Source organism: Betta splendens, chromosome 11, assembly GCF_900634795.4.
Source record: "Betta splendens chromosome 11, fBetSpl5.4, whole genome shotgun sequence".
Lineage (NCBI taxonomy): Eukaryota > Metazoa > Chordata > Actinopteri > Anabantiformes > Osphronemidae > Betta > Betta splendens.
In genome coordinates this window covers 14,424,165-14,444,767 of record NC_040891.2, presented here as the reverse complement: position 1 = coordinate 14,444,767, position 20,603 = coordinate 14,424,165, and the positions used below count along the sequence as shown (strand labels likewise).

The following is a 20,603-nucleotide window of genomic DNA, read 5'->3' as shown; positions in this document are numbered from 1 at the left end:
GTTTTGTTCTGTTGTGTTCTTTCCTCCCTCCTGTGTATCCCTGCTTTTTTACTCCACCCTAAAATACACAGTTTGTTGTCCAACCCATATGAAAGGATGTGCTAAGCCTTTTTAGCCTCTTTTCTGTCATTGGCACATTGTTTAGCTGCAGTGAACAGCAGCCTGGAAGCTGCCTAAATGTTGGAGAACAAAAAGTACAGGAAAGGTTAGTTATGATCAATAAATAGATTTTAGCTTATTTCACTAGAAAATGCGATTAAATGAAATTACGGCAAAGCAGGAGCGTCTGTCTGATCGTCACGTCCACTAAACTACATATTTACACTACTCGCCTTTATCTTTTTGGTGAGCTTCAATCAATCTTTATTTTCTTACTTTATTCCATTGTCACATGTCTCAACCAGCAGCATGAGTAAGTACTAGCACAAATGTTTCCAGGTCAGTTTTATTATTTGCTAGAAAGAAGTTTGATTGATGGTGAATGCTGGAGCGAAACCAGGGCATACTTCAATTATGATGGAGGCGAGTATTGATCCCATCTGGACACAGTGGCCGCCTCACAGCACACACACACACAGACATGCCTGCACTCAGTCTCACCGGCATTCACAAACATTTGGCTGGAAACACACACACACAACACAGCGCCTGTGCAGCCAAGGCAACACACACTCACTTCATTAGTGTTGTTTGCTTGTGTGTTATGGAGTATGTTTTCTTTTCCACTCTTTTGCTCTGTTTGAATGCCTCAGTTAGTGTGTGTGTGTGTGTGTGTGTGTGTGTGGTGTGTGTGTGTGTGTGTGTGTGTGTGTGTGTGTGGTGTGTGTGTGTGTGTGTGTGTGTGTGTGTGTGTGTGGTGTGTGTGTGTGTGTGTGTGTGTGTGTGTGTGTGTGCGCACCATGGCAGGCTGCACAATATTCATAGATATTCATAGATCACCACTCTGTTCGAAGGCTCTAATAACATCAGTGTAATTTCTAATCTTCCACAGCAGGTGTTGCTTACAGAAATAAAACAGCTAAGCTCTGGGTGAAGGTGGTCGTCACATTGTCTCTATGTAATTTCTGCTTTTGGTGCTCAGTAAAACTTGGGCCTGGTTCCTGTCCTGCATCAATCATCTTCTTCATGTTTGTGATTATTGCTTTGTTCACTAATCTTTTTTTGCATGAGCTAAAATAAAGTCCACTGTTTGTGTCTCTCCTGCACATCTGTTTGATGGATTCTGCCTCACCCATTTAGACTACATCCTGCGTGCAGAGAATAGTCTGGATGCGACAGCCTTTTCCCTCGATGCCAGTGACGAGCAGATGTACATTTTGTTCTTGCCTGCACAACAGCTGCTGCCATCTTAACAAAATCCAGTGAATAAAGGTGAATGATTTCATCAGACTAAGAATGTAAATGTGACCATAATATGAATTAAAACATTTGCTGTCTAATAGAATGGCTTTGAAGCTTCTTGTCCACATTGTATTTCCCCAGTATGTAGTTTTTATAAGGTTTGTATATTCATAAATTAGTAGTAAACTTCACTTTGAGTGAAAAGGTTGAAGGTGATAAAGGTATTGGGTGACTCAACATAACAACTAATACTCTTATTGAATGAACACAGCATCAGCACCGAGGTCCTTGTTTCATCCGCGTAGTAAAAAACCAGGGAACCCTGGGTGGTGTGGCGGCGAGTGAGCAGTCGCGGAGGGACACAGCATCCGAAGAAGGAGCCTGCCGCCCGGCTCTACTTTCCACCGGCATCATTTGCGCCTCGCGGGGAGAAGGTTGGTGAAGTGTCACCAACGGCTGCGCGTTATTTTAACGTTTTAAGTCTGAAATAATCAAGCTTTTAGTTCCTCGGTGAACGTGCGGCAGTTTTGCCGAGGTGTTCGATGAAACGTCGCCTTGTCCAGCTGCCTTTCGCCCGTTCATATTAAAAATAGTCTTTTAGGATATTATGCTAGCTAGGTGATCGATTTTGCCGTTCGAGCCACGAAAGGAGACATTTTTTTCAGGATCAGGCGAGAAGCTGCTTCCGCCCCGTCCTCCGCCTCACACCCAGAGATTCTGCTCAAATCTCGAATCAAAGCGACTCATCATCTGAGGAGACCCGACTGACTGCGCCGAAATGGGGGTAAGGGCTGAGTGTGCGGTGCTTTGCTGAGCTAATGCGCTGTAACGCGTCGCTTGGTAACAGTTAGCTTTTCAGAGAACGTGTGGAGGCGCTTCGCTCCAGCCGATGAAAGGGTTAAACGCAGGCACAGGCGTGATGTTAGGATGACATTGAACAGTGGTGTGTGCGCCTGCGGTAAGCTAGCTGCCGCCGGAATCTGATTAACACGCACTGCTGTGCGCATTTTCAGTCAGAAATCATGCAAAGGGGTCCGTCAGTCGCTACGAGACGCTCGTCGCTGGGTGTCCGCTAAACGCGTCATTCACCGCGGCTGAATGTGACACGGACCCCGGCGTTGGAGCAGCGGAACCGACGACCGCTGTCGTCTGGTCTCTTTCTGAGCAACATGCGCCAGAATCGAGTCAGACCGACTCCAGCCGGTGCGACAGAACCGGTGCGGGGTGGTAACGCGTTACAGTAACGCCAACCCTGCGTCTGGGCAGCCGGCGTCTCACCTCCGCCGCCTCCCCTAACGAACGTCAGCGCGGGTAAAGGGGGTGAAGCGGCACGTCTTCACGGGCGTCTGCGCCGTCAGAGCTTTGATTTCATCCCTTCAGCTGTTTGCGTCCACGCGTCTCTGTCTCTGACCGCGAGCACACGGCGGCGTCTTTCGCGCTCAAGCCGCCGGAGCGTGAACTGTGTCGAATATTGGCGCTGTAACGCAAATGTAGTGTAACGAGCGGTGGTAACGCGATGGAAAGGAACGAGCGGGCCCAGCGTGTCGACCAGCGGCAGACGCCGGGGATTAATGGGTCGTTAACAAGCGCCAGTAACGGGGAGCCGCTTCGTCCAGCGGCTCCACGAGCGGAGATTACAGCCACTGAACATCTGGCGCCAGGCGTTGGAGCCGCCGCAGACCATTCAGGAACACGGATCCTAAACACGCGATTAGTCAGACTGCATAATGACAGAAGGGAGGTTCGTGTGTAACAGGCAGGTGAAACGGGCAGTTACGCAAAAAGAACGCAGCCAAGATTGCGGGAGATCATGTCATTCCTGCGGATTTTACTGCAGATGCTCTTTATCATCAAATACACGCTTATTTCTAATAAAAAGACCACTAGAGGGAGCGGATTTTTAGAATCCAGGGTGCGTGGGGAGTGGGCAAAACTATGATTTTATCATCATTACTGCCAAGTTTGATCAGTCTGAGCGTTTGGTGCATTTCTATTAAAGCCTTACATAATGCGACGGTGCGACGTGTTGCTGTCATGATGAGGGTGGAGATGCTGCTCAGGTCTGGGCATCAAATGGGCACAGACGAGTGCGTCAAAATGGTTCCTCAGCTGTGGTCAAGCCCCCCTCACCCACCACCCCTCGAACGTTCCCTCACACTTAGCAAATGAAGGGGCTCTGCGTAAAGGAAGACGCGTTTTACCCCAGCAGCGCCAGCATTGAACCTCACTGATGTCAGGTCATGAAACACTGAAACTGCTTCCAATGATGTCATTCCTGTTGTTTCCTCGTATTTACATAAGGTGTTATACAGCGCTGAGTCCCACCAGTGCCACGTTTGGCTTTATAATGCTTTATGGAACTACTCATCTCCTGTAACTTGGTTTAATTTCATTAATTTCACCACAAGTTGTGGTGGGTTGACTCCATAACAGCAAGAGAATATGTTTTGTAACTAGTGATCTGTTCTTCTTGTGTTTTGATTGGATTGTAATCTGTCCTTGCTGACAAAGTACAGTGGGCAGTGGTTAGTCCTCTGCTCCACATTCTGGTTCAGGGGGTGGGGATGAGAGAGCGTTCAGGCAGAGTCGTGGATGTGGTGCTGCACTGTCACACTGTGATGCTGACCACCAGATAGCCAGAGGGGGAAAGCACACAGGAGCGTGTGTGTGTGCGTGCATTTGTGTGTGTGTGTACACTGGGGGGAGTGGAAACTCCCGTGTTCAGGCTGGGATTTGCCAATGGGAGGGGTTGAATAAGAGGAGATTGGAGTGAAATGGGTGGCGAAGGGGTGTGAAGAGGACCAGAGGGAGGTTCACTTGACAAGGCAACTGGGGTCATTTGATCCAGGCCAATCGATTGATAGGGGCCATTGCTACAGAAGGAAATGAACAAACTGTTGGGCGAAAACATGGCAAATGGAGGGGAAACAGATGGGAGGGAGGAAGATCCTGCTTTGAGTTAAACTGACCATGAAACCATGATTGCCACTGAAAAGATGGCAGTAAATAACGAGAAGGAAGCAGAAAGAGATGACTTTGCGAGGAGTCACCTTGAGATGGGTGAATACTGGACAAGATGGAGGAATGCAGGGAAAGATGCTGGAATGCTGCTCATGTGCAGTAAAACCGTGCTGGAGCCTGAGCTGCAAAGCAAAACACCGAACACGAGACCTAGAACTGTACAAGGGTGAATGAGTCTTCTGGTGCCCCATAATGCACTTGGGTGGAAGCTTCAGGAAAGAGCCAGTAGCTGTGGAGGATAGATGGCGTGAAGCTATTGTACTGTACGGAGTAAGGCACATTATGACTGCAGCTGTTCTGATTCACATCAACTAAGCATCTAATCCATGATGGAGCTGCGGGTTAAACAGGACCTCTCAACAACATCAATACGGAGTTGGACATGACTTGTTTAATATGCGGTATCATAATTTATGTAGTAAATGTATAAATATTTGGATATAATCTTTATTTATCTTATTCAAACAGTATCAAAAATAAATGACTACAAATGTAACCCTAGAATCAGCTTTGACTTTGAATGCATTATACACTTAATATTCAAATACTACATTTTTTTTACACAAAACAATAGCATGTGCCACAATCCCACCATATGTGACTGCATTATGCATTCTCTGCAATTGGATAATTGTTCATATCAGTACCTCAGCGCAGACATTTATCTAGATACAGTACATAAAAATACATAGTTTTCATTTGTGTTTTGGGATTCAATGCTTTGAGTCCCTGCTTCAAATCACTGATTAGGGTTTCCCAGTGCCACTGGTTCCATCCACACATTCATTCCTCTTTGAGAAGAGTGAGAGATCAAGAATAACTTGCGTTTCCACACCACCATTCACAAATAACAGGAAGAATGAGAGGAGCCAGAGAGCAACCCCACACTGAACATTTCAGTTGTATTACATAAGTCACTCTACCACTGAGTACGTCATCATTAAAACTCAATGACCCCGTCCTTTCCCTCCACCGCTGCTGACTTTGATTATTTAAATGGAACCAGTGGATGTTGCTAGGAAACCCAGCAATTCCCATTCCGGAAACCGCCGGAAGTAGATGCGATCAATCTGATTCTGTTAAATGCCATTTTCCAACACATTCTCAGATGTGCTGCACCGCAGGAGGTGGCACATTGCTAAATGGTGGGAAACGGCTCAAAAACAGTTCTTTCCTTCATTGGAAACCTGACAGGCAAAAGTGTTCCAAAGATTCTAATGAAAACTGTTAATCTCATGTTCTTTTATGGCTGTTTTTTTTCTAGATTTTTGTGTTTTAAGTTAAGTGTCATCATTACATAGTCCACATCACGGGTTTGGTTCAGACTGTCTCTTGATTAAACCTTGATACAGATGAGTAGATTAGAGTGAAAGGGAGTTGAGAAACAGATGGGCAGCCTGGAGGGAGGAGAATGTAAACAAAGTGGGAGGGTGAAGGGAGGGAGAAAAGATGGAGGACCTCATATTCTGTGTGCATGTGTGTGGGCTCCAGTGGGTCCATCAGATTTTTCTTGGTGGGTCAACTCACTCATCTGTATGATAATCTGTATGTGTGTCATTATGATCATCCACTGTGGCATCACCAGACCACTGGTCTCCACTGGAGGCAACACACACCAGCTAAAGCTTCCATTCAAAAATTTTAACCACAAATGTCACACTTTGGTCACTGGAACATGACGAGATTTAGTTAAAATGTAGGCCAAATGCCACGCGCTGAACACGATTACCAGATGGTTCAGTGCCAGCTGGGGGATATTCCAACTACTGTAGATCTATAGAATGCCGGCTGCTGGTAAAGGTTACACTGGTCCTGCTGTAATATGATGCGTAAAAGGGAGCACAGTAACAGAATTCTGTCATCCTATTCATTGTTGCTTCCTAAGGCCTTGGTTGCTCTTGTTTTCCAGTACAGTCTGAACACACAATGCAGCAGACTACAACCATTCAACATGTGCAGTCTGCCTTGTAGCTGAGCACAGAACATCTGGATGCTCCTGGGCACTCCTCAGGATCTAAACAGAGCAAAAAGTGGGAATCAACATGCCTTTTGCTTGAATCCAGTTAATTTCTTCGTGTGTGTGTGCTTGTGCATGCACAAAAAACAATACAGAATATTTACATGTATAGAGCAGTATAAATCATGTTAATTAAATAGATTTCTCAGGATATAATGGTCTACCCTGCCTTGACAGGTTGTTATAGTGGCCTAAAATATTGCCAGTACTAGACTTTCCTTGGTTTCAGTCAGGATTGTCCTTGAAAAATTCGTATGTGGGAAACCACTTAGGTTCTAAAATCTAAGTGGTTTCCTTTGGTTACCAGTGAGTTCTTTTCTTCATTACACCCTGCTGTGTGTTGTTGGCACAAATTTAATTGTGAATGTGGCAATCAGGGGAGTCTAGAAAAAATACTTGAGCTGCATTTTGGATGAGGAATGAGCTGAACCAGGTCATGTCATATAAAAGGATGGCCGATGCAAGGCCTGAAGGGAAGTACGGTCTGAGGAGCAGCTAAGTGCAGCACTGAACTACCCGTGCACACTGTTAAGTGTATTTCGATGTAGTTCCTAATAGTTCTACATTGGCCTTCACCTTATTTCAGGGGATTCCAGGATGTTTTTGATATAAACCACCAAATTAAAATAGTAGTGCAAATGTTTTATTAAAATTCAGCATGTTTTGTTGCGACTAGTAATTATAACAGATATGACTCACGGTTTATAGCTGATGCTGAGTCAATAAATTTAGGCACTAAAAAAAGAGTTTGGGCTGGGGCAATATACTATAATATGCTTAGTCACATACAGTGATTCATGAACATTAGTGCTACTGAACCTCTGCAGCGGCTGTTTCTTGCACCAGTTAAGCAAAATGTACCACATTACTCATAAATGTGATAATAGAACAACATGTACAACCTTCTGAACACATGACCCATTGTAAATGGTAAGAAACACAGATGGACTGTGCAAAAGGGATCTAGTAGGTAAAGAGTTTCAACACTGAAAATGGGAGAAAGTAGGACTAAAGGACGAGAAGGAAAGAGGGAGAGTGATTGAGAGGGATTACTGTTGTTCAGTGGGTTAATCTGTCGGTGTAGTAAACAGCAGTAATCTGATGGCCTGCTGGACGTGACTGCCTGGGGAGCTGCACCTCCTGACAGATGGACGGGCACACACACACGTATATACACACACACACACTTATATGCACATATACCGACTGAGACAAACACAGACATGGCCACAAAGGCACAGATGGGATAAAAGTATTCCCCGATGAAGACAGCTGGGAATCATATGACGTATGTATTGTCACTATCACTCGGCAACATTTTACTTTTGGATAATTGAAAATTATTCAACCAAATAATTCTCTGATCCATCATGTTTCATTTAAAAACATAAAATTTTATATAATTTTGGGCTGAACATCAAAGACATCACCTTGCAAAGTCCAAATTGATTTGTTCACAGTTGCCGTTGTCCGGATATTCTTTGATTTAATTAAATAACAATTATACACTTGACTAATTGAGTCCTGCAGCCAAAAAGTCAGATTAGTCCTAGTTTCATGCGATGACGCCAAAGTAACACCATGTTTCCTGCACTGTGTTGGCAGACACCGTAACAACAAGCAGCCATGAGGCCCAGGTCCCTTGTGCTGCACACAAAGCTGTGCTAGAACACACACCCCGGCTCAGCTAATGGCCACTTAGAACATGTTCACGCCTGCGTGAGGGGAAGTAACACATACATGTAACATGGCTGTTATAGGGTGGATGTCCCTGAAGCCAAGACGACACACAGGTCCACAGTCCTATATCACGGTGCAGCACTCCAGAACCATCACGGTGTCCAGGGTCTCGAAAGGCTCCGGTCCTTGATGTCACAGGTTTATAGCTCGTCAGTGGCTCCTGCATTATGTATTCCTAATAAAATACACCTTGAAAACGCTTTGTAACCTGGGCTTCATACAAAGTCTGAGAGAATGCGCAGCCAGCCTCTGAGGTAGGCGGCTATAAAAGTATGTGGTAGTAAGTTTGGTTTGTTTATGCTGTCAGTAAACCATCCAGTGAAAAACAGCCTGTAAAAAGCATAAAACAGCCATCAAATCAGTGTGAAACCTCTCAGCCTAGATTAATCGCATAAGAGCTGTCACAGAATAAGTCGGGTTTTGCTTATCATCATGCAGAGAAATACACACATCTTGTACATCCACACACTAATGTAGGCTGATGGCACGTAAAACTATCCCAAGACGCATGTTATAGCTACTGTCATGTTTTTTTTATCTATTTCAAGTCCTGCCTAATCCTCTTTCTTTCTACCCTCCTGTCTTTGAGTTTGCTGTGATCACACTGTCTCCTGACAGCTTTATTTATCCTCCTCCTCTCAGACACAACAATAGTGTGTGTGGTCTGAACAGCAGTAGCCTACATAGTGGGAGTGTAAATTGGTATTTAAATAGAGCTCTTGAGACAGACCTATGCCCTAATGATGCCAGATCTAATCAGGAAGTGTTGAGTTCCACTTCCTTCTCCAGGGGATTACATCTAAATTTGGATCTTAATCTAGATGTTTTGACTGGGTCTCGGTAGAAAATGAGATTTAGGTGGCCAAGTATATTCTTGAATGTATTGGCTCATCCTTTGTTTGTGTGTTGTAGTATGGACGGTCGGACAGCTACCGCGTGGCCACCACGCAGGACAAAGATGACAAGGATTCACCCAAGAAGAAGGGAGGGAAGGATCTGGATGACCTCAAGAAGGAGGTTCCCATCGTACGTACACTGCTTCCCACTGTTCCACTCCTGATATTACCAGCAAATAAACAAAGGTCCCACTGAAACTGGGTCACACAGTCAATTTATGTAATTTTGTTAGTTTAGTTTTTTATTCACCAAATTGAGTCCAATACATGAGTGATACATGAGTATCAAAAGACTGTCCAGCCTGGCTTCACTCCCACACAAAGAACTACGATCCAATTGTAATCTAATCTCCCTGTTTGAACGGAGAGAGTGAATAACTGAGATGTAGTATTTTGTAGTAGCTGCACTGGTATAGAAACATTCTGCTGCAATATAATATAAGCAGGTTTAAGCAACTCGTTTATACAATAATGTAGTATAATATATTAGACTGATGTAATATTGTAATTTGGAATTCATATCAGAGCTGACTGTTTCTGCTCTGTTTAAATTCTTTCAGACGGAACACAAAATGTCTGTTGAGGAGGTTTGCCGTAAATATTGCACTGATATCGTCCAGGTAAGTCAAATTAAGCTTCTCTTTATAATTTTATTTCTGCTATGATCCAACTCAACGCTGATTGTTCCCTTCCTTCTTCCTCCCAGGGTTTGACCAATGCCAAGGCAGCCGAGTACCTGGCCAGGGATGGCCCCAATGCCCTGACTCCACCCCCCACTACCCCAGAGTGGGTCAAGTTCTGCCGCCAGCTGTTTGGTGGCTTCTCCATCCTGCTGTGGATCGGTGCCTTCCTCTGCTTCCTGGCATACGCCATCCAGGCTGTCACAGAGGACGAGCCCGCTGGGGACAACGTAAGTGGAGGATGGTCATCTGGGCTTGTGTGGAACTAGAAACTGACCCTAACCCTAACCCACTGGAGGGGAGCAAGCGTTTCCACTGGTGTGTCCACGCTATCCCCCAGCACATGACTTTACAAAGCGGTTTGCTGAGTCGCTCCTCCTTAGGGATGAGGATGAGGCCAAGGCGGTTACAAAGGCTGTGTCAGCTCTTTTTCTGAATCATGCCAGTTGACCCCTCTTTAGAATGACAGGCACCATCCTGTTAGCATCATTTTAGGGCCTGCCTCAGGGAGTATGTGACTCCTGGTGTTGGTAACAGCAGGGTAAGAGAAGGGCATTCATGGGTCAGCACTGCTTCGTGTCAGGTCAGAGCGCAGAGTAGAACCAGGGACTGAGGATAAAGCGCTTTGACACTCGCAGCAGGATGATGCAAAATACTTCCAGACCACAGGGGAAGACTCGGGGCAAAACAACAATGACAAGTCAGTGTGAGCGATGAGAAGTATCCCACCCCTAAAATATGAATTCACACCTTAAACTGACTACTGTGTTAAGAGATTTGAACAATCAATATTATTGATACTATATTTACTATATTTTAACTAAATCAAAGCATATACTGCTGTCAGCTACAAGGTGTTACTTGCCTTATTTGTAGTTATTTAAACTTTACAGAAGCCTAATTCCTGAAATAGCTTCCTTCTCCATTTGACTCTTACGGTCTGTCTTTTGATGGAAAATATCATATTGGTAATTTTTCTATCTCCGGTGATCTATTTTCTCCTCTCTTCCTCTTGTGTGATATATTTTTAGATAAGATCGAATTAATTATTTCCACATAAAATGTGACAGTCTCATCTTTCTTTCTTCCTCTGTAGTTGTATCTGGGAATCGTTCTGTCAGCTGTCGTCATCATCACTGGCTGCTTCTCCTACTTTCAGGAAGCTAAGAGCTCCAAGATCATGGAGTCATTTAAGAACATGGTTCCTCAGGTGCTGAACAAGATGCAGTTCATAAATACTAATTGTGTGGATTGTACTTGTTCTGCTATGAAACTATTTGGTGTGTACTTTGGCAATTTATCTGCCAAGCTCCTAATTCTGTTCTTTCTCATTTATTATGTCAGGGTTATTTATGTAAAATAAGTAGCCTCTAATGTGTTTAATTCTGTCAAGAGGCTTATTATTAGCTGTCTGTGCAAGCTATTTTTATGCATTCATTATTTTATCATGAGGATCGTGCACTGCCTCTTAAATGACTCTTTCTGTGTTTCCAGCAAGCTCTGGTTATCCGTGAGGGAGAGAAGATGCAGATCAATGCTGAGCAGGTGGTGGCAGGAGATCTGGTGGAGGTGAAAGGAGGAGACAGGATCCCTGCTGACCTCCGCATTATCTCGTCTCATGGCTGCAAGGTGATATACAGCACACTGCCTCTGCTCGTTTTGTTTCTGTGGCCAGCTGTCCAACCTGCAGGCTGAAGTAAATGTGGTTTATTTGAGACTTAGTGCAGTGACTTTGCAATGTTGGAAACTAAAACAAACAAATCAAATATTTTTCTGTTCCTTGCAGGTGGACAATTCGTCCCTGACTGGTGAATCAGAACCTCAGACCAGGTCACGGACTGCACCCACGACAACCCCCTGGAAACACGCAACATTACCTTCTTCTCCACCAACTGCGTTGAGGGTAAGGTCGCAGTCACTGTCCCATCCCAAACCCAAGTCTTCCTCATTACAGTAACACTCATGCAGAGGAGAGTCAGACTATTGATTCCTTTGGGCAAATGATTTCTCTGCATTTAACCCATACACAAGGAGTAGCAGCGCTCGGGGGTTGGTGTGAAGTTACTTGCTCAAGGCCACACCTGGTGGGTTTGAACAGGCAACCTCCCGCTTCCCACACCAGCGCTCTACCCACTGAGCGGATACTCCGATTTTACTGTAGCCGGACCAGTGAAGGAGTAGTGTCACTGGTCATCAGGGAACTGGTAATGACATGGTAAACTCTAGTGCTGGGCCATTTAAGTGGGAGACTGGTGCCCTCTCATGGACAGCCTGCGACGTTACAGTAGAACTTTTCACTGAACCATCTTTGCTCATTCGAGCCTGTGTATCTGTTCGCCGATGCACACTGCACAATTTAGACTTTTTATTCCTCTAGAACTGATAAAGGAGTAATTTTCATAAGATGTCTTCCTGTCCTTTCTTTCTCCAGGAACTGCACGTGGTATTGTTGTGTGTACTGGTGATCGTACAGTGATGGGTCGCATTGCCACCCTCACCTCAGGCCTGGAGACTGGCAAGGTAGCATATTCACTGTTCATTATATTTTTATACAACACCTGCTTTGCGATGATAATATACGTATAACATTTATTAGGTGGCATTTAAAAGCTACCAAAGGATGAAACAATATACTGTGTTGAGGCCTAATCAATTTAATTTCTTAGTAACTTAAGCTGTGTAAGATTATTCTGAATGTGTACCAAGCTCGTAGTGAAAACTAAAAGTCTTCACCTGTTTCTTCAGACACCCATTGCAAAGGAAATCGAGCACTTCATTCAAATCATCACAGGCGTGGCCGTCTTCCTCGGCGTCACGTTCTTCGTGCTGTCACTCATCCTGGGTTACTCTTGGTTGGAGGCCGTCATCTTCCTCATTGGTATCATTGTGGCTAACGTTCCTGAGGGACTACTTGCCACAGTCACAGTGAGTGGGAAGGGAAATAATCATCTTTTGTCTGTGAGGTGCTCAGTTGGGAAAAGGTGTTTAATATTATGTTTCTGAAAATATCTGTGGAAGGGACAGCAGTACAGTATATTCAGGATTTCATAAGGTTTGTGTTGTCTGTTTCCCAGTTCTTGTTTGTTTCCTCTCCAGTTTTCAGGGCTCTGTGGAGACCTGGCTTACTGTGTTGTGTAGTGTCTTGGCTGATGTTCTCTGTTGTTTGCTGTTTTGATGTGTTTGTGCTTCTGTTTTCTCTGTGTGTTTCTGTGCAGTGTGTTGTTGTTGTTGTTGTTGTTGTTGTGTGTCTGTGTGCATTGTTGTAACATTCTCTCTCCGTATCTTTCTGTGGTGAAGGTGGTGCCTTTCCTTTCATCTCAGCCCCATATGTGTTCTCTTTTTCCATCTTCCTTCTGTATGTCTCTCTCTCTCTTTTCCAGGCCAGTAGCGGTTCTGTCTGCAAAGACAACGTCTAGCTAATGTAATGACATTAGGCTAATGACTCCTCAGCACCATAACCTGAATTCAGCCTCCTGCTTGGCTAGTTCTGTTTGGCCCATGGCTCTTGCCTTACTTGGCATGATGACATAATGCACTACTGCTCTGCTTCACCGCGTCATTCGATCACGCCTCATCTTCTCTCTGCATTGCTTGTTTGGCTGTGTTTTTTTTTTGTTAGTGGGACCTTTTTTCCAGTGCATTTTGCTATAAAGGGATCTATAAGCAGGGTGAATGTCTATCTGTATCTCTGGGATTCCGTTCTTCCTGTGGTAATTGCTTGAGGTACAGAATGGCACTGTTGCATTTGTTCATTGGCACAAGTAAATTTAGTGCCTAGAGATGCTCATCTATCCTCATAGTTGACCATATAGCGGTAATTTTTCTGCTTGAGTTAGTTTTGATTCTGTCTCAGTCTATCATCACCAACTTTTTTCCTTCTTTCTGTCCTTCCTTCCTCTGCTGTTCTTTCTCCTCCTGCCTTTCGTGTGTCCCTTCTGTCAGGTGTGTCTGACACTGACTGCTAAGCGAATGGCTCGTAAGAACTGCCTAGTAAAGAACTTGGAGGCTGTGGAGACACTGGGCTCCACCTCCACCATCTGCTCCGACAAGACGGGCACCCTGACCCAGAACAGGATGACTGTGGCCCACATGTGGTTCGACAACCAGATCCACGAGGCCGACACCACCGAGGACCAATCAGGTAATGTATTCTTTTAGTTTCAGGCAGTTAAACCAGCAGTACCTTCTTAAAAATATGAACATTAATGATACTGATCCAAAAGGTCGTAGAGGCCAGAATCCAAATAAACATCTGCTATTTACTAAATGCCTGTGTCTTTTGTAGACATGCATTACACTGATCTACACAGTTTTGTTTATGAGTACAGTAATTAATCTTGGCTTGTTATTGAGCGTTTCACACTCTCACCATCATCTATTGAAGCAGAAAATGTATAGCAGACAGGCTAATAAAAGGAACTGCATGCTGTCACAATTCATATTCATCCATATTGTCTCAACTACTTTACTGAAGGGTTTGTGGGGGTGGAAATGGATAATCCACCTTTTGGCAGGAAGCTCCCACTTCAGTCAAGAAAAGAAAAGGAGAATTCCTTTTCTTTTTGTCGTTATCGCACTTGTTACAGTGTCACAATGAAATGTGTCCTTTGCATTCAACCCGTCCCCTGAGGGGAGCAGTGGGCTTTTTTCTACTTTTTTCCTTCTCTTCATTCTCTAGGCTCCTCGTTTGACAAGAGCTCCACCACTTGGGTGTCTCTGGCCCGCATAGCCGCCCTGTGCAACCGCGCTGTGTTCAAAGCCGGCCAGGAGTCCTTGCCCATTCTTAAGCGGGAGGTGGCTGGTGATGCATCGGAGTCAGCCCTGCTGAAATGCATTGAGCTGTCATGTGGCCCAGTCAAGTCAGTGAGGGACAAGAACAAGAAGGTGGCCGAGATTCCCTTCAACTCCACTAACAAGTACCAGGTGTGTCCACTGAAGCTGATCATGCAGCTCCTTTTCTGTTTTTCAATTGTCATTACAAATGCACACATCTTTCAAATCGAGAAGCTGAGTTTTGAACCTGTTCACATCAGCTGTCGATTCATGAAACTGAGGAGGAAAGTGACAACCGCTACCTGCTGGTGATGAAGGGAGCCCCAGAGAGAATCCTTGACCGCTGCACCACCATCATGCTGCAGGGCAAAGAGCAGCCCATGGACGACGAGATGAAGGAGGCTTTCCAGAACGCCTACCTGGAGTTGGGAGGTCTGGGAGAGAGGGTGCTGGGTAAGGCTGGCACAACACAGACACAGCCACAGACTTTGGTTGAGCAAGGCTTGCTTCAGTCACATGTCCAAGGATGTGTTTTGAATTAATTATTCTTTCCTTTTTATTTCTCTCAGGGTTCTGTCACCTGTTCCTGCCAGAGGACAAGTATCCTAAAGGATTTGCCTTTGACACAGATGATGTCAACTTCCAGACAGACAATCTTTGCTTTGTGGGCCTCATGTCTATGATTGACCCTCCGCGTGCTGCTGTGCCTGACGCTGTGGGCAAATGCCGCTCTGCTGGCATCAAGGTCAGACATTTGACCCACTGGAATTTTGTGTTTTTCTTTGTCTTCCTTTCAGATTACTTATTCTCTATAGTCCATGGACTGTTCCTCCTCTAAATACAGTATTTGTCCTGTTCACCTGTTAATAAAAATGTTGTTGTACCTTATTGTCAGGTTATTATGGTGACCGGTGACCACCCAATCACAGCCAAAGCTATTGCCAAGGGTGTAGGCATCATCTCCGAGGGCAACGAAACAGTGGAAGATATTGCTGCACGGCTCAATATACCTGTGAGCCAGGTCAACCCCAGGTAAGACGCAGAACATCTGAACGACGTCTGATGGTGATTTGTTTGAACACACGGATTCTCCTTGTGGGATTTCTGTAGAGATGCCAAGGCCTGCGTGATCCATGGCACAGATCTGAAAGACCTCACACAGGAGCAGATGGATGACATTTTAAGGAACCACACAGAGATTGTCTTTGCCAGAACCTCCCCACAGCAGAAGCTCATCATTGTCGAAGGTTGCCAGAGACAGGTGTGTTCACTGACGCGTCTTCAGTATGAGCCAAAGCTGAAAAAGGAACAGGAACTGACACCTCCTTGGCTCCGTTTTGCCAGGGTGCCATTGTGGCTGTGACAGGTGATGGCGTGAACGACTCACCTGCCCTCAAGAAGGCCGACATTGGCGTTGCAATGGGAATCTCTGGTTCCGATGTGTCGAAACAAGCAGCTGACATGATTTTGCTGGACGATAACTTTGCCTCCATCGTCACTGGAGTGGAGGAAGGTGAGGGAGAAACCACAGCAGGCAGAAGAGAAGATGGAATTAATCAGTGATGTTAGCAAAATCAGAAGTTCTCACAGAGCAGTGTTCTGATGTTCTGATGTTCTCCTCGTTCCCCACAGGCCGTCTGATCTTTGACAACCTCAAGAAGTCCATTGCTTACACTCTGACCAGCAACATCCCAGAGATCACGCCCTTCCTCTTCTTCATCATGGTCAACATCCCACTGCCTCTGGGCACCATCACCATCCTGTGCATTGATTTGGGAACTGACATGGTGAGAGAACAGCACAGACACACTCACATTTAGCTGTAATGTGTGTGTACTTCTACTTCAGGGTAGACGTGTGCTAACAGTGTCTGCTGCTGTGACCTCTGCCAGGTTCCTGCCATCTCTCTCGCTTATGAGGTAGCAGAGAGCGACATTATGAAGCGCCAGCCCAGGAATCCACTGCGAGACAAACTGGTCAATGAGAGACTCATCAGTATCGCCTATGGGCAAATTGGTAAGTGCCACATCTAGGCTGTTTTGCCTGTAGATGGTGAGTAGCATTTGTAAAGTCACTGCTCTGTTGCCTTTGATCGTGTTCTTTAAGGTCTTAAGAGGATGTTTATTGTGAAAAAAACAAACTGAAATGCATATGTTTTGTCTGTTTTGGTTCCAACTCCTCACATCTCATCAAATCACCTGCCTGAAAGATTTCAGCAGCAGCTACTAGCACCATCTAGTGTTGAAGCATGCGAGGTCCCAGTTAAATAGAAATGCCTCCTCTCGCTGCTGTGTCGTCTTCCTTAACCTGCTCATCTATGACCAGATGTTCTGTGTTTTTACAGGCATGATCCAAGCTCTTGGTGGTTTCTTTGCCTATTTTGTCATCATGGCAGAAAATGGTTTTCTGCCGTCTGTGCTTGTTGGCATCCGGCTCGGATGGGACGATCGCTCTAACAACGACTTAGAGGACAGTTATGGGCAGCAGTGGGTACGAGCAGCAGCTAACAAACCTGTGGTCCCATAAAGAGCTTCACAGAGGAGACACATGTCATGCTCTTCACTCATGTTCTTCTCCTTTGCACTTACAGACGTATGAGCAGCGTAAGATCGTGGAGTTCACCTGCCACACAGCCTTTTTTGTCAGTATTGTGGTGGTGCAGTGGGCAGATGTCATCATCTGCAAGACCAGGCGTAACTCTGTGTTCCAGCAGGGAATGAAGTAAGTACAGCACCATAGTAGTAGTGGGCTGACACAGCTGTAGGTAGAAGCTCTGTAGCCACTAATGGCAGTAGTCACAACATGCTGATATTAGAGGGCTGATGCAGTTACCAACAGAGGCCACTAGATGTCCCTAGAAAGCCATGTACACTGGAACACCTTTAATTCCTGGGCCCAGTTTACTGAACATGCTGTTTCTGCCTGCTCTGAAGCCGACACTCACAGTCCAGACACACACACACACTGTTCTCAGATTCCACCTGCAAAGAGGAAAACTCTGAAGCCATCTTCTGTTTCACAAGCTGATGTGAATAGTTCCTGATGCAGTCATGTGGTGCATTTCTTTACCTTTTGTCTTTTGTGTTTCTTTATCCAAACTTACTACTACATGTGTTTGTTTTCTGCGTTTCTTGTCCTGCAGAAATAAGATTTTGATCTTTGGCCTGTTTGAGGAAACGGCCCTGGCTGCTTTCCTGTCCTATTGCCCTGGCATGGACGTGGCACTAAGGATGTACCCGCTTAAGTAAGTAAAATTACACAGCTAACAACAAGTCTGTACAATTAAGATTATAGCACAGGATATTATGTTGATGCAGAAGTACGAGCAGTCAGTGTTGTTTTCCCGGTTTTAGGCCAGTCTGTGCTCACTGTCCATCATTTCCTCCTCTTCTTTCTCAGGCCCAGCTGGTGGTTCTGTGCATTCCCGTACAGCTTCCTCATCTTTGTTTACGATGAAATTCGAAAACTCATCCTTCGCAGAAACCCCGGAGGTACGATCGCATCTACTGAACAGCCTCTAAACGATGTGTTGTTTGTCTGTGTTCACCGTCTGGTTCTGGTAAATAAAGAATCGTTAACCTTTGAATTAAGTCTTTCAGTGGGTAACTGCCCTCCCCCTCTCTTTTCTCTTCTCTCTCCTGTTTTCTTCTCCTCCTCTTCGCAGGCTGGGTGGAAAAAGAAACATACTATTAAATTATCAAAGCAACCTTTACTTCTCACCCCATCCTTCTTGGAACTCATCCCTTCTCTATGCTCCTCTTACTCTCTTTCCTCCTTCCCTCCATACTTGCCTCCTCTGAAACGATACAAGAAAACTGTTTACTCCTCCTCCATCTCCTTCATTCTCTCCATCCTCATTTACTAAAGAAATAAAAAAAAATCAAACGCCAAGTTGAAGACGAGGACCAACTCCAGAGCGGAGAGGAGGGCGCAGGGGTCCTCTCTGTCTCTACAGCACTAGTCTGCCAGTACCACTCTCTGTGCCGATCTTTATTACTCCACCGTTAGCTACAGCCACCGCTCAAACGCGTACTCCAACTGCAGCGCTGTGCACCTGAATAAAGAACCCAACTCCAACCTGACTGTTCCCGCGCGACGGCTGCAGCAGCGGCAGCTCTCATCCACACGCTGGAGCGTGGCTTGGTGTTTGTTTTGGGTCCAGCTCTCTAATCACTGCCATTTCCTCTCATTCGCCCACTTTGCTTCTCTGCCTTCTTTCCCTCCTCTTCTCTCCCAATATCTATTTACTCACTGCCAATCTTCTACTGCCGCCCCCCCCCCCCGCTCCTTCCTCCCCTATCAATAAAAAAACAAGCTTCTCATAAAACGCAAGCACTCACTCGCTCATAAAAAGGTCACTTCCTCTGACTTTCTGCCTCCCTCCATCCTTCCTCCACCTGTGTTTTTCTGCTTGTGTTGATGTTGTTTTCTAATAGATGACTGGGTGTTTTTTTAAAAACAAAACTTCGTAAAAGTTTGATTTCATTTCATTTTTTTTAAGTTCAGTGTGGGTCTGAGAGCTGCTTGTTTTCATTTGGACATGACAAAGTACACGTCTTTTCTTCCTCCCTCACCCCTTTACCTGCCCGGCCTCCCCTCTCCTCACCCGTCCCTGTTTGTCTGTCTGTTTGTGAGCACCGTGCAAACCCTCCGCCCTCTTTCACCACTTGCCTGTCCTTAGCCTCCCTCCCTCCCTCCCTCCCCAACCCCGCCCTCAACCCCCAACCTCACCTGTTAAAAGAAATACAATCTTTCTGTGTCCTCGGAAAAAGAGATTTCTCTCCAATTTCATTATTTAAACCAGTGGAAATATGATATAAGGCACCGTACCTTCACTTGTGAAACAGCAGCAAAAAAAGTAAATGAAATAAAATAGAAGGATCTCTCTTTTTTCAGCTTGGTCTCAAGTTTGTTTGTGTGGAGTTTTGTCAGAAAATGGAAATAAATGCTGTGACCAACTAATTTACAGTAGTGTCAAATCATTCAATTTTTTCAGTTCAATTTTATTTATATAGCACCAAATGACAACAAGGTCTCAAGGTACTTCACAAAGTAAGGTTTAAGACCTCACACAACTAAACCCAACAGATCTCACATACCCTCTCTAAAACGTCATCTGTTTTCTGCCTTTGACTTTCTATTTTAACCAGTCCACAGGTCTTTAGAAATGTTTGCATATGGTTATTAGAGGAACATAATGGAGCAGGACTGAAGACCGGGGTTTGTATACTCTGTAAACTGTTTTATTCCCAACAGAACACGGTTGGGGTTTTGGTAGCAACACTTGGAGAAGTAGGACGACGTCACGTTTAGCGCTGCCCCATCTTTGCATACGAGGCCGTCTCCAGCTGTTGAACAGCTGTTCAGTGTCTCTGCAAACGAAAGTCAGAGGAACCTGAGCTCCTCGTGGCCCTGTTTGAGTGTTTAGTCCATATTGTCTGCTTCACTCAGTAGCTCATTAGAGTTTAAGAGCAGCAAACGGCTCCCTGCTGTGACGCTGTGGCCCAGTCAGCTCAGTAACGACCTGCGTGGGACAGTTGTTCAGTGAAGACCAGTTGACTTAAAAAGCTGCAGAGCCGCTGAATGGGGAGCAAACGGAGCAGCTAATGAACCGATGGCGATGGGCCTGCTCCATAAATGGAGCCTGTAACTGCCTCAGCTGAGCGCATCAGGGCTAATTTCCTCCTATGATGCCAGCTACATCCCGGCGCTGCTGTGTAAAACCAGTGACTTCCCATGAGGAGTTAAAGCCCACAGCATCGGCGCGCAGGTGCTGACCTGAAGGGAGGGCAGAACCGGGCCCATGCGGGGAGGAGGCGGTGGGACGTCCACGCAGCTGCTTTACGGTGATAACGGGACCAAAGGAAACTAAAACCATCGGTCTGTTCATCATTTGTACAGAAACACTTTTTTAGCTGGTTCTAGCTTCCAGTTTCACACACACACACACACACACACACACACAGTGCGTGCCAGTGTCCATGTTTCATGAATACTATTACAAGGCTGACGGAGCAAACGAGGGCGCTGCCTGCTGATACGCGCTCCGTCCTGACCCAGGGAAATAGGTCACCTCTTTTGTGACTTCATTGTTTTCCTCGACTCTGAAGTTTCAGGCATGTTACAATTTCACCT

General features: G+C 45.4%; 1 protein-coding gene across 1 annotated transcript; it reads left to right on the top strand.

Annotated features, from left to right (window-relative positions):
* Window positions 1-1,744: 1,744 nt before the first annotated feature.
* Window positions 1,745-19,430, top strand: atp1a3a (ATPase Na+/K+ transporting subunit alpha 3a). Its single transcript, XM_029166724.3, is given in 24 exon segments — window positions 1,745-2,125; window positions 9,032-9,145; window positions 9,576-9,635; window positions 9,722-9,925; window positions 10,792-10,905; window positions 11,190-11,324; window positions 11,482-11,524; window positions 11,527-11,598; window positions 12,127-12,215; window positions 12,441-12,620; window positions 13,638-13,836; window positions 14,374-14,618; window positions 14,729-14,921; window positions 15,038-15,213; window positions 15,364-15,500; window positions 15,579-15,729; window positions 15,813-15,981; window positions 16,101-16,255; window positions 16,361-16,484; window positions 16,813-16,958; window positions 17,059-17,189; window positions 17,611-17,712; window positions 17,868-17,959; window positions 18,133-19,430. Coding segments are annotated over 24 exon segments (3,066 nt in total). The 5' UTR covers window positions 1,745-2,119; the 3' UTR covers window positions 18,162-19,430.
* The last annotated feature ends 1,173 nt before the right edge of the window (window positions 19,431-20,603 follow it).